We start from the raw sequence: 14,786 nt of genomic DNA, 5'->3' as shown, positions 1-14,786 counted from the left end.
TGGGACGGGGAGCGTGGGAAGCAGTCACTTAACCTATCTGGGGCCAGGTGTTCTGACCTTGAACACCAGGGATCTTGACTATGTGACTGGAGCCTACAAATCTTGAAAACCTAATCTCTAGGACTCAAGAATGAGACTTAGGTTGCTGTAAAACTGGTGGTGCTTAAAGTAGATAAGATCTATTCTAGTTTTAACATTCATAACTTTGTAATACTTTTAGCGAAGGTAGTATTTCAACTCTGCTATGAAATTTAGAAAGACTTTGCTAGTTAATTGATCTTTAGTACTGCAAGAAAAATTAGATATCTCCACTTTCTGTTTTTTTGTGAGGAAGATTAGCCCTGAGCTAACATCTGTTACCAATCCTCTTTTTGCTGAGGAAGATCGGCCCTGGGCTAACGTCTTGTGCCCGTCTTCCTCTACTTTATATGGGACGCCGCCAAAGCATGGCTTGACAAGCAGTGTGTAGGTCCATGCCCGGGATCTGAACCTTCGAATCCCAGGCCGTCGAAGTGGAGCACATGAACTTAACCGGTATGTGCCACCAGGCGGGCCCTCCACTTTCTGTTTTCAGTCAATGATAAAGTTATTTGTCTCTGTAACTTAAGAATGAATCAGAGCTTTCCCAAGAGCTACTTGCCAGTAGTAAATAATAAGAATGTGTGCATTGTTACCACTGAAAATCTCTAATAGTAGTGCCCTTATTACCTGTATTTTGTGGTAATTTTTGTCGGGATGTTTATTTCAGTGTTGGGAAATTAATAGTAAGAGGAATTAATGAAGTTAAGTTCTAGAAATTTAGATGTCAATATTGTGAAAATGTGAATAAACTATTTCTCTTCTGCTAAATGATGTGGTTGTCTTATCAGTAGGGTCACTTTTCAAAATATTCACCATTAAATCTAATGCCAGATACTTGTTGGTCTTTTCAGTTCTGTGTTAAATTGGGTATATATGTTAGTTTTAGCTTAGATGCTTTATTTTGCTTTCGTAAGATAGAGAACACAATCCTGTATTCTTTTCACGTACACTCTTAGAATAGTTTGAGGGATTACAGAATTTGCCATGCTGATGAAACTTAAACTGTGCCATATCTCTTTTCTGAAACCCCTTTAGAACAACTTTTTCAGTTTAAGCGTAGATAGGTTGAATGCACAGTGAAAGCTAGTTGAGTAGTGCTCAAACTTGAAAATCCAGAAGATGCATTTAGGTGATATTTAAATTCAGTAGAGTACAAACTTTGTCCTAGATGATGTTATATACATCATTAAAAAAAATGTTTCAACTGTCCTTTGAGGTAGTTATTCTTTCCCCCTGAAAAGAGGAAACTGAGGTTCCAGTGGAGTGATTTTCCTAGGCCATACAACTGGTAATGCCAGAGCCAAGCAAGTTAAAACACTCAAGAAATATGTTGTTGATATTTTTCTTCTTAAAGAAGAGGTTGGCATCGTTTTTTCCTATGATTTTTTTTTTCTTGTTAACTGTTTCTCCGTTACTAACCTGTTAAGTCTTCACAACTTTAGATCTTTGAAGAGTTGCCATTACGATCTTTTGGTATAGAAGGGCTTGTGATCAGTGGTTTGTTTGTTTATTAAACAAATATTTTTGAGCACCTATTTTTTGCCAGGAACTGTTTTAGGTGGTAGGGATAAGGCAGAGAACAAAACAGACAAATCCCCCTGCCTTTACTGAGCATTCATTCTAGTGTGGGGAGACAGAAAATGAGCTAACTCCATCTCTGTAGCTAAAATAATAACAGTTAACACTTGCTGACTTTTTTATTAACATTTACTGTAAGGTTAGCTTCTAAGTGTTTTACACTAGTTAGTTGATTTAGTCTTCACTTAATTGATTTACTGTCCACAGCAACTCTATGAGGTAGATATTCTCTGCATTTTACAGGGGCAGAGAAACCTTGGGTAAAGAGCACTACAATGAAAAGTGATAAACCTGGGATTTTAACCAAGATCTTCTAGCCACGGTTAGTGCTCTTTAAAAAAAAAAACAAAAAACACCTTTCTTTGTATAAGATGGACTCGCATTAGATAAAAGGAAGAACTCTCTGACACTAACGTGAACTATGAAAGAAGTTGTGATGTTTCCCGTTGTTAGCTTTGTATCATTCTTCTGATTGGTTCTTAGAAAAGGGATGGTAAGTTATGAATGAGTGCTGGAGAAGCTGCCAGTGCTGCCAGCTCCTGGTCCTGGGAAAGCCACCGCTGCTTCTGTTTTTTTTTTTTATTGTATGGGAGTTCAAACATGTAGAAGAATACATACGGAAGCTGAGTAATCAAAGGGGTGGACTGTGCCAGTTATTAAAAATTTTAGTTCTAAATTCACCCTTTATGCATGCTCTCTGGATGTGGAGCTGGATCCCTTAAATATTTTTCTTTTGCCAGCTGGCACAGTATCAGGCTTTGTTAGTGGACAGCACGGGAGGGACATTGCAGGATGAAAGGGTTTCTCTTCTGGGTGCAGTGTGCTCTCAGCAGGTTCTGTCCTGTTCTTGCTGTGTGAGCACCTCCAGTGGCTGGTTCTTGTACTGCATAGTGGTCAGCAGTAGCCAGCAGCTTCCCCTCGCACCCACTTGAGTTGATTTCAGAATGGAGGCCCTCCCATTGAACAGTTTTCCCATCACCCCAAAGGGAGGATTTCTGGGAAGATCCACTGGCAAGTCCCCACAATTACTTCTCTGCCATTCAGTGAGCCCTGGCAAAGCCCTCCAACAAAGTCTGCATCTCAGTCCTGGGGGCACGGGGGGCTCTTCCTCAGCACTAGGGGTAGTGGATGTTCATTGTATTTGTCATTCCTATAATCTTTAGAGTTATTTCTTCTTAGCCAACCCCTGTTACTCCAAGCCTCTTGAATAGTTTGTTTTCTTTATGCTACACTTTGAAAGTTCAAATTATTGTGTGGTTTCTGTTTTCTGATTGGATCTCTAATTTTGCCATGTATAATCATTGCCTTTCATTCAACCACCTCTTAGTGCAAAAGAGAAATTTGTCTTTTTTTCCCCCGAAACTTCACTACATTGCTATCAATAGCAGGTTTATTTTCAAACTGTTTTTTATTGATGATACTTTTAGGTTTTAAAAGTTGAATTTTTGATACAAAGTGACTTGATTGGCTATCTCCCTTCTAACCTTTATATCTTCCAGATCTGATTTATTTCTTCATTCATACTTTATTAAGCACATGCTTTATTCCAGGCTCTGTGCCATGTACTGGGAGAACTATAGAGAATGTGACAGAAATGGATTTTTTGTTCTATGTGAGATAGGATCAGTAGGGCTTAGTGATAGTTTGGATATGAGGTGAGAATGAAGAATTAGAATGACTCTCAATTTATCTGCCTTAGTGTTTGTGTTTTCTGACTTTAGTATGATTCACAGAGATAGAAGGCCTTCAGGATGGCAATTAGATTGTTTTGCTTAATTTACTGACTGGAATTTGGAGGGACATATATTGACTTTTAGAACCTGGCAATGAATAGAACTGGTAGGCTGCCTGGGTGTATCACAAGGAAGTGAAGAAGGGAAACAAGGAGCATTTTCTTGACAAAACAGTAAAGTATTGATTGGGAAACTAAAGCCTAGAAGATAACTCAGAATTCCATCCAAGAATTATAACAGTGTGTAGTTGTTTTGGCTTATCGGAGTAACTGCAAGAATGCTGTGGCATAGATATTCTAAAAGAAAAATCGTAGTAAGCAGTGAACTTGTAATGAATCACATGCATCAACGAATTAGAATAACCGGGAGTTTTATTACATTTGCCCATAATAACATTATCTCTTAGTATGCATATTATATTTTAGGTTCTATGGAGTATTTGAAGTGCGTTATAGCACTTTTTGGCTACAAATTTATGTTTTACATAGAATGCTATTTCACCTTGGTAATGGGAGGAGCAGGCTGGGATGGTGCAAGAGCGAGAGGATGTTCAAAGGAAGTTGATTTAGTATTAGTGTTTGTGAACAATCCACCCCTACTGTTGGGAATAAACTGGCTTTTCACCATTGAGTTGGCACCCTTACCTTTGAGCCCATTACACAATTATGTCTTAATTTTATAGTTCTCACTCTGACCCACATGCTATACTTTTGACTTAGAGAGCTGTTAGAAACAGCCATTGGTGCTTTATTTTAAAGCACACAAAAACTCAAATAGAGGCAAGTCTTAGGAGGGAGTGGTTAGAAGTTGGTGATGAATGTGACTTGTAGGTATTTGGGTGGGATGAAGAGGTGAAGATCCTCTGGATCATGGTTTCCTCATTGGAATACCCTCCAAAGAGATCTCAGACTGTTCCACAGAATGTGTGACTCCTTGGAGATTTTCCAGGTTCTGCACACGTCTGATTTGAATTTTTTCTTCCTTTTTTTCTTTTTAGAATGTTTTAACCATTAAAAAGAACTTCATATGTTCAAATCTATTAGCTTACATTCCCTTAATTGACTTTAGAAATCTGCTTTATGTCTTAAGTGTTTGGAGGAATGTTTGCATATTCATGCATTTGTAGGTGACATAGGAATCCATTGAGTTTGTAAAATTAGATAGAAAAGGGAGGTTGTTTCCAGTATGGAGAATGGTCTAAACTGCTTCATTACTTCCCCTGTCACCATCTCTGACACTTGACTCCTGTTTATTTTCCACCATGCCAGTCATGAATTCTCACTCTGTGTTATCCACCATACCTTCTCTCCCCAGTGTGCTTTCTTTATTTCTAGGTACTACCGAAGAAAGACTAAGTTTAAATCTGTGTCCACCACAGATTATGTTATCTAATTCCAGTTTATTGATTCTCTAGTGCATTCTGTACAGTGGCTGTAATGATGTTGTGTTTTGAAACTGTTAACCCCATCCTATCCTCAGCAGGCAACTAATTTGTGTTATGAGAATATGGAATCCCCTCTTCTGCTGTCTGCTTTATCTCAGTGTATGTGTGTTACTACGCAGTGGTTTTGTTCACAGTTACCTTGCTTATCATGTTCAGCTTATGGTCAGATATGATAAAGAATCTTTCTGTAGGATTTTTTGCCTAGTCAATCCTTCCTTATAGAAGTGGTAGAGAAGTACTGTTTGGAATCAGGAAATAAGTCCTATGGGACAGGGCTAAAGTAAGGAGACCACTTAAAAAAACAAAACCAGATAAGGTTTTCACCTTAAAACTATCATTTTATGAGGCTGGTTAGTTTTTCTACTGATACGCCCTACTGTTACTCAAAATACCTTTTGAAACTTCTTTTAGAATTTCTTTAGAGACAAATTTTTAAATCATTCTTATTTAGGATCACACCTCATTTAACAACAAAAAGCACTCATTTTATCTGCCTTTTACCTTGGGACTGAGATGATACCTTGGTGCCCACCCCCCCCCCAATCAGATTCATCTTCAGAGGTTAAAAGGTGTGCCGCCATTGGTAATGTTCAGAACGGTGTTCAGAACAGCAATTTACAAAAGAAGAGTAGCAAAATATTTGGAAAAATGGTAGCATGGTTGGAATAGGTGTTTAACCTCCTTAAGTGATTAAGGACCTTGTAAGAGACAGTGCGCTTTTGTATTTGTGGTCTCTGTGTATATTATTTATACACGCACACACATACATTTTTTAGTGTGTGTATACATTTTGTTTGCTTTTGCCTCTGTTAATTTTGTTCTATTTTTAGGGTGCCATTTCTCTCATTGGTCAGAGTAATTGTATTTTCTTCCTGAATATTGGCAAGTCTGTCTAAATTTAGTCCTGCAGCTAATACAGAGGGGGTTACAAAATGGTATTCCTGAAACTTAAAAATAAGCTGACATTTTGACAATTATATTATTAAAATTAGTATTTAACTGGGAAGCTAAAAACTTCCGTCCAAGTCAGAGATCAGAATATAGCCTAATACGAACTCTACTTGTATTAAAATGTTTATAGGTGCTTGTATTAATAGAACTGAAGAAGAGATATGTCATCAAAAGGGGAATACTTAATTTGGGGACATAGAAAAATATAGAATTAGAGAGGCAAAATTACCACGCCATTTAAAAACTTCCCAGGTGAAAAGGTGCCTTGCTCCAAGGACTCAATAATCTGGCCCTGATGCAAGTGTGGCCCTACTTTGAGGATGGATTTATCAGTCATCCCAGCCTCTAGTATTCCCTTTGATGAGATTCCATGCTCCTCAAGTGATCTGATTTTAATTTAGTCACTCTGTATACTTTTCCTTAGGGAGAGACTGCACTTGTCAGGTAGTTTTGAACGTTTGGTCTCATTGTATGTTACTTGTTTTGGCATTCCGGTTTGTATATTAATCAGTTGCCTTCTCTGAGTCCTGTCCATTCTGAGATAGTAGCAGGATTGAGTTTGTGCACCTGGGGGACTAAGGGCCATACACTAGGTAAATTCACCAGAGGAATTCAACTGACTTTCGCTTAGGATGCCCTCTACACATTATTAACCCTTTACTTTTAATAAATGTTGTCTTTGTATTTGATCATTTTCTCAGTTTCCTCACCCTAGTCATCTCTAAAGATGAAATAGACTGGGCCCTGCATCTTTAAAATGATTTTTAAGAACCTATATGGGGGGAGCATGGTTATGTCACTTTAGGACCCTAGTGATTCTAAGCTGCCTGCTCTTTCCTCAAAGAAATGAGTGATTGAATAAAATGGATTGTATTAAAATTTGCTATTTACTTGATCTTCCTATTTTGGTATAACGGGAGGTACCTGTATAGCGTTAGGAATTCCCCTTTAGGGTAAATGGCAGCTATTTGGAAAACATCTACTATCTGATTGAAAGCCTTTTTAAAAAAGATCTCCTTACTCTGAGGTATTGTAATCTTTAACATTTATTATTTATAGAATGAATATTAATTGAACATTTTTTGAGTACCTGCCCTGTGCCAGAAAAAGTTGTAGGTCCTGGGAATATAAAGATAATTAGTATGTGATCTGTATACTTGAAGGGTGCCTCATTAAGCTGAGAAGATGAATATACATGTAAATAATTATGATAAGTGCTATATTAGAGGTGTGGAAAAGCAGGAGAAAGTGATTTTTCTTGGAAAGCTAAATCTTAAAAGGTTAGTAGGAATTCCCTAAATGAAGAATTGGGGAAGATAATTCCAGCACGGGAAAAACCATGAGTAGAGGTAGAGAAATGTTTGCTGTGAACATATGTGGCAACTTATGTGGGGAGAATGGCCTGAATTCCGGCTTAGATACCTGGTGATAGTGGTGAGAGAGAAAGCTGAAGCCTAGTCAGTTGTGACTGGCTTTATTTACAAGGCTGAGAACTTGAACCTTTTCTTCATGTCAAAATGGAGAGCCATCATTTAAATAAGTGAGTGGCATTATCAGCTTTATAGTGTAGAAAAATTACTCTAGAAACAAGGAAGATGGATTGGAGATGGTAACTGAGGGAATGTTTTACAGTAAGAGATGAGGAGGACTATAACTAGGACAGTGGGGAGGAGGCAGTTTCAGGATATATATATATATATATGTGTATATATTTTTTTTTTTTTGAGGAGGATCAGCCCTGAGCTAACATCCGTGCTAATCCTCCTCTTTTTGCTGAGGAAGACCGGCTCTGAGCTAACATCTATTGCCAATCCTCCTCCCTTTTTTCCCCCAAAGCCCCAGCAGATAGTTGTATGTCATAGTTGCACTTCCTTCTAGTTGCTGTATGTGGGACGCGGCCTCAGCATGGTCGGAGAAGCAGTGTGTCAGTGTGCGCCCAGGATCCGAACCCGGGCTGCCAGTAGCGGATCGCGCGCACTTAACCGCTAAGCCAGGGGGCCGGCCCCAGGATATATTTTTGAGGTGGACTCAATAGAACTTGGTGACAAATTAGATGTTGGGGTTGAGGGAAAACTCGTATAAACTCCAGTGGTATCTGGATTAATGGTAATACCATTAAGCAAGTTAGATAAGATAGAATTAGAGACAGGTTTGAATATTGGCTTTTGGATATGTTGAGTGGCACTGTGTCTATCCAGTAGGTAGACTGGAGTTTAGGAGAGATTTGGGAACATGGATTAGGAACTGTCTTTCTTGGTAGTAGGCACTGCCCATGTGCTATCTTAATCATTACACAACCCTGAAAGATATGTAGTGTTGTCCCTATTTTACAATGAGGAAACTTAGTGTTAGAGAAAAAAGTCATTTGCCCAAGATCACATACGTGTTATTTTTCCACAGTGCTTCTATTAACTATTGCTGTGTAACAAACCGCTCCTAAATTTTGTGACTTAAAGCAATAATTTATTATTATCTCTCATTGTTCTGTGAGTTGACTGAGCTCAGCTAAGAATTTCTAGCTTGGGCTTCTCATTTGGTTGCAGTTGGATGGCAGCTAGAACTAGTCATCTACAGCTTGACCTGACTGTATGTCCAAGATGCCTTCTTTATTTGTGTCTGGAGTCTCAGCTGGAATGGCTGGAACAGCTGAGGGCAACCATGCTTCTCTCCACAAGGTCAGGCCACATGATTAGCCTGGGCTTCCTCGCTCATCTGCATAGCAGTCTTGGGGTAGGTGAACTTGTTACATGGTGTCTCGTTTACCCCAGGGGGGTTCGTCCGAGAGAGCCAGGCAGCAGCTGCAAGGTTTGTTAGATCTAGGCTTGGAAGTCACACAGCGTCACTTTTGCTGCATTCTCTTGGTTAAAAGTGAGTCATGGAACAGCCCAGATTCAAGGCGGGGACTATAGGGAGAATGAGTATCCAGGGGCCATCTTTGGAGATAGCTTCTTCCGCACTGCTGTCTTTGGGAATAGTTTTTAGACAGTGTGGAAATAGATGGGTCCTAAGAGTGCCTTGCTGAAATGTGAAGAGAGTGCAAGAAGACAACTCTGGGAAACATGAATGTTTGAAGGAAGACCCAAGGAACAGGAGTCAGAGAAAAAAAGATAAACATCAAGAGACAGAGGAAGAAAATTTGGAGAAAGTGAGGCCATAGGAGCCAAGTGGGGAGGGAGTCACTGCCACCATAGCCATAGGTCCTTAGATTTGGTTGTTACATTAGAATGGCCCTGTGGTTTAAATGTACGCAGATAGCTTACAATTACCTGTAATGGGGCCTTGCCTTCTGCTACCAGATTTAAAAGGCTGCTCTTTTTTTTTTTCTTTCCCATTCACCCCACCTCACACACATACCCAGCGGATGCCTAAAATACACAGTTAGAACTTAAACGGCTTAGTCCAATGTGAAACCTTTATACCTTAAGTCATTTGTAGATTGTTATGATTACATTTGGGATACTTTACTGAGAGTTGGCTTCCATAGAGTAGAGAGAATATAGTGTTTCTGGCTTCCTGGAGAGATGAGAAGTCTCTATGTAGCATGAGCTGGGTGGGGAAGGTGAGACTATTGGCACACTTCTGCTGGTCTTGCTAGGATGTTCTTTTGAGTTCCAAGAAGGTATATAGGGCCATGCACTGAATTATACCATAGCTGGAAAGAATGGATGAAATAGGAAATTTAAAAATTTTTGTTTTTAATTAATAAATCTCTGGTGTTTTCTTTATTTCAGAGCACAAAGTTATCATTGTTGGGCTGGATAATGCAGGGAAAACTACCATCCTTTATCAATTGTAAGTATTAACTACTTTAAAAAATTTATTTTGTTGTTTATAGTTATTTTTTCTGCCTGCGTGGTATTTGATTAATGAAAGCAATAAAAAATTATATGGAACCTAAGTTACTCTGTGAGAAGGCAGATTGGCCATAAACCAGGGGCCAGATTTAAGCAACTGTTTCTAGAAAGCTAGAAAATTATATGACATTGGGCATATTGTTCAGTTGTTTTGCTTATAGAAAGTAGAGAAATATTTGTTTACATAGTTTTCTGGAATGAATCCAGAGTATTCCAGATGTCCACTACCTAGTTCCATCTCTGTTTAAACCTTTAGCTCATTCTTATGAGGTAGTTAGTTGTAAAGGGACATTTGGTTATAAAATCTAAAAGGGGTTTATCTCTTGATTGAAAAATGTTCAAACAGTCTAGCTTCCTTGCTAATTGTAATATATGTGAACTTTTTATTTTCAGTTCTATGAATGAAGTCGTACATACATCCCCTACAATAGGAAGTAATGTAGAAGAGATAGTGATTAATAATACACGTTTCCTAATGTGGGATATTGGTGGCCAAGAATCTCTTCGTTCTTCCTGGAACACTTACTATACTAACACAGAGGTAATGTTTTTTAGTATACTAAAACTTATATGAACAGAATGCTTGGGAAACGCCTTCTAGATAGGAACTCTTATAGTTAGTTAATCTTTTTGAAATATCACAGTGTGTTAATATAAGTAGAGTTTAAACATAGTGGAATCTTGGATCCCCTGTTTCAGGGTCATTGTTCTCTATGGATCCCTGGATATGGTCAGTGGATACACTCGCATTGAACCTCGGTGGGAAGAATTGGTGATTGATTAATTTGATTGTGTATTGATCCCAGAACTTATCTTAAGTAGTTGTTTTTATAATGAACTCTATCTCACAGTTTGTAATTTCATATCTCTCTTACTATTTATTTTGTCTACTTACAGGAAATCCTAGTTAAATGAGAACACTCTGGTGGTTTGAGTCCTGGCAAAAATTTTACTGTTGTGTTTTCTTTTGTACAACACAATTGCACATTAAACAATTCATTATCTTTTGGCTATAAAGCAGTTTAGACCTAATCACATGTGTTTTTTTTTTAAAGATTTTATTTATTTATTTATTTTCCCCCCAAAGCCCCAGTAGATAGTTGTATGTCATAGCTGCACATTTTTCTAGCTGCTGTATGTGGGACGCGGCCTCAGCATGGCTGGAGAAGCGGTGCGTCGGTGCACACCCCGGATCCGAACCCCAGGCCACCAGCAGGGGAGCGCATGCACTTAACCGCTAAGCCACAGGGCTGGCCCCACATGTTTTTATTTACATGTTATTTCCCAAGAGGAAATTTCAGACCTACAACATTTGAGAGCTTTATTGTATAGACCTTGTAAATTGAAAGGCTTTGGTAATTGTTTTTGTAGTGCTGATTATAAGTTAATAAGACTCCAAATGTATATAAAGATGAATATTATGTCATTAAGACACTATTAAGTGTCTCTAACAACCTGATCCCCTAACACTTCATTAAGCATTTGATCATGTTTTTTGGAAAAGGAAAGGTATATATGGTTAGTACTCCTATTTATAATGCTGCAGGTATCAAATTCATGGCAACACCTTGAAAATTAACAGCTTTATTAAAATGCCTTTACAGCAATAAAGCCACTCATTAGTAAGGTATCAAGTGAGAGAAGAGGTAAAGTAGCAGTTCTCTTATCCATCTGCCTTATGGTTGATGAAATCTGAAGAATAGAAAAGACCCTGAAAATACAGTGGTTTATTTGGAAACGAAAAGCTAGTTCTAAAAAATAAATAGTGCATGTTAGTAATAGGCAGTCAGAATTAACTTGGGCATCCAACATGCCGTCCTGAAGTGACTGTATCTGCTCCTGTTTCCCGTGTGCTCTTTGGCACCTGGAGTTGAGGAGGAGGTGCAATGTGGCTCAGTCCTGCACGGCTCCTTTTCAGGGCTTTTGTTGCATCTTCCAATACTAGTCTTATCATCAGTTCAAAAAAGAGTTGTGCTTGAAGGTAGCACGTGACATTTATATAAGGAATAGAGCATGGTTTTAGATGTTGAGTTATTCTTTCAGTTTGCTGATTTTTAAAAAAATTTGATTTAACTGTCACATTTCTTTATTCCCATACACATGGCCTTTTTAGATTTTCAAATTGATATTAATAATATCTGTCTAGATGTAACTTAAATTTAGAACGATAATGTATTTTTTTCTTATTGACTTATAGTGTAAATAGATGGATATAGGCCCATTAGCATTCAAGATATTAATTTAGAAAACAAACTTGTGATATATTGGTTAGAATATTAGCAGAATATTCTCATAGAATGTTAACATCATATTCTCTTTTCTCTTATTTTTCTCTTAAAAATTAGTAAATATATTTGAGTTAGAAATGGATCAAACCTTCAGGCTTCACAATGATAAGTAGGTATCTCTGGTTTTCCAATAATACCATACCATAAGGTTCTAATTTCTTGATATTTGTAGCATGTAAATCAAAGGAGCACTTTATAAATTTTACAAATATCAAATTATGTAATCACTAATGATTTCTTTTGTTATTATTTTAGTTTGTAATAGTTGTTGTGGACAGTACAGACAGAGAAAGAATTTCTGTAACTAGAGAAGAACTCTATAAAATGTTAGCCCATGAGGTAAGTAGGATTCTGGCATTAGATGTGTGTGTGTGGTATTTATATCATATTTGTCCTTTCTACTTTCTCGTGAAGATACTGTTTCAAATTTTTAAAAAAATTATTTGTCTGCTGGCAATGTCTGCTTTATAATTTTGACACTTCCTAAATTGGAAATGTATCTGGAAGCAGTGGAAAGATTGTGGAGTCAGTTGTAGAATTTTATTTCATTTATGCTAGATAAGTTTAGTCTAGAAGTTTTCCTGGGCAAAAAGACCTAAATTGGCTTTTATTTTACATTTTTAATAGATTAATTATACAGAAGATTATCATTGGAAATGAGATTTGAAAGTCTCAGGGACACATAGCAAGTCTTGATTGTAACTCAGTTATCAGACTAATATTTAAACGTTGTTGCTCCTCGGTTTCTCTGATACTGTCCCTTTGACTAAACAAAACTATATGACTAGCCACATTTTCTTAGCCCTTGAGAAATATTACTGGTAGCATAATTTAAATAAACTGAATAATATAGTCAGTAATGATAATAGTAACTATAAAATCATATAATATTTACTATAGTTGCAATTGATTATTTTTTCATGCCTTTTATTGCAGGGGGTACTTTCTCAACTCAGATTTATAGGGGGAAATGGAAAAATTAATATTTAGATGTAGTATAATTTTTTGAGTGGAATTTAAATAAAGCCTAAGAAAACTGGGATATCTTTATAATGAAGTTTTATATTAATTTTAATACTGATTCAATGATTTGCTTTTGAGATTTGCACTCTAATTGGCCAATATGTAGCAGGATCAGTATATAAAGAGCCCAGTAGTGGGGGCCAGACAAAGTCATTGAATTTGACTAGCTGGGGTATTAACCTGGGCGGGTCACTTAACCTCATCTGTTGTGGGTGAGTACACTGCTAGGGAAAAAAAAAGAAATAGAACTATAGGGCCTGCTGGAAAAGTGAAAGGAGACTGAACGGGGAAATTACCAGAGAAGAAAGGAATTACAGATAGTTGGGAGCTGGAGTAAGCCACTTAATAGGGTCAAGAAGAGCCAAAAAGGCAGAGTTCTGGAGGGCAAATGGATCAAAGAATGAGAATGTGTGAATGAAAAACAGATTTTGACGTGGGGTTGGTCACATGTTCCGTATATGCCATAAGAACCAATAAAATCTTATTATCACTGATAATGATTCTTTACATGTATTACTAAATACAAAACTATAAAACATTTTAAAATAATTCTGAAAGCTTCATCTTAAATGAAGTTGAATTTTAAAACAGATCCAAACACAAAAAGATGGATTAGATTTTATTCAGAATGACTCAACTTCTAGGAATTATCTTCACAAGTGAAGCTTTGAGAAACAAATTGACAGCCACATATGGCATATAAAAGATGCTAAATAAATATGTCTTGCATATGCTGTTATTCATCTTGACTAAATTAAAATGTATTTTTATACTTTTAAGAACAGAAATCTGTAATATGTAGCAGAAAGTTTTTCAAAGTGTTTAAAATGGCTGGGGTACAAAAGATACCCCTGTTCACCTTGTACTTTGACCTCTTAAGTCAAGTTGATGAACAGCCTTAACCCAATGTATCTCTTTTCTACTATTATCACAATGCATAATTGGTTCTGAGGTTATTTAGTAAAAAGTAAAGGAAAATTTTCTTTCCTCTCTTCCTACATATTTAAAAATATACCTATTTTTAGCTATATTAAAAAAATTACTTTTGTTTTTTTTTTTTAAATCAAGAACCCAAATAAAAAAGTTTGAGCCTATGAGATCTAGAAAAATTATATTCAGTATGGGTTTTTTTTGAGACATTTCAATAAATGACTTTATTTCTTATGTTTTCCAATTTTCAATCCAAGGACTTCTCCAAATAATTTCATCGCTACGCTAAGAGCGATGAATATAGATTACTTATCAATATATAGCATAAACTATATGTCCTAACTTGTGCCAAGTATTTCTAATGTCAGAAGTTTGTTCTTTGAACATGCCAGCATTAGCAATCCTGACTTTAATAAAAGATTTCAACACACACTAGCAAGAGGTAGTGAAACCTGGAAGATAGGAGTAATATCCCATGGAAAGTCCATCTACTCAGTGATTCAGCCACTTATTAACTATTGATAATCGTTCCATTTTCCATTTAGGATAAGAGGATATTCGATCCTTGGTAATGAATATATATGTACTAGTCATAGTCCATCCCTTCAAATTTTTGCCTTTTATATAGACAGGTGAACTGAACTATGGGTGAAACAAGTTGAGCATGAAATCTTAAAACTTCACATTCTAGAGTATCCCTTTCTGACCATGCTATTCAGGTAACTCTGTCATTAACTGTGGTGCATAGCTGCCATCCTGCAGAGGGCACTGTAACTAAAAGTCAGTCTTGATTGTTATATAAAACATTTTGCATAAATTCTTTTAACCAGATGAGAAATTTACTACTTTTATTTTTTATTTATATCAGAAAGAATCAAAGAAGTCATTGAAACTATATTCTAAC

At 36.9% G+C, this 14,786-nt stretch overlaps 1 protein-coding gene across 2 annotated transcripts in view; it reads left to right on the top strand.

Moving 5' to 3' along the window:
* ARL5A (ADP ribosylation factor like GTPase 5A) overlaps nt 1-14,786 on the top strand; it is a 28,264-nt gene that overhangs the window by 1,628 nt on the left and 11,850 nt on the right. The window contains exons 2-4 of one of the 2 annotated variants that reach the window (XM_058548963.1): nt 9,519-9,579; nt 10,035-10,182; nt 12,185-12,268. In XM_058548963.1, coding sequence (XP_058404946.1) covers nt 9,519-9,579; nt 10,035-10,182; nt 12,185-12,268 — 293 coding nt within the window. The remainder of the gene's footprint in view (nt 1-9,518; nt 9,580-10,034; nt 10,183-12,184; nt 12,269-14,786) is intronic. The other variant, XM_058548964.1, reaches the window with a different exon arrangement.

Source organism: Diceros bicornis, chromosome 10, assembly GCF_020826845.1.
Source record: "Diceros bicornis minor isolate mBicDic1 chromosome 10, mDicBic1.mat.cur, whole genome shotgun sequence".
NCBI lineage: Eukaryota > Metazoa > Chordata > Mammalia > Perissodactyla > Rhinocerotidae > Diceros > Diceros bicornis.
The sequence above is the reverse complement of the archived record's forward strand: the minus strand, read 5'-3'. Positions and strand labels throughout refer to the sequence as shown.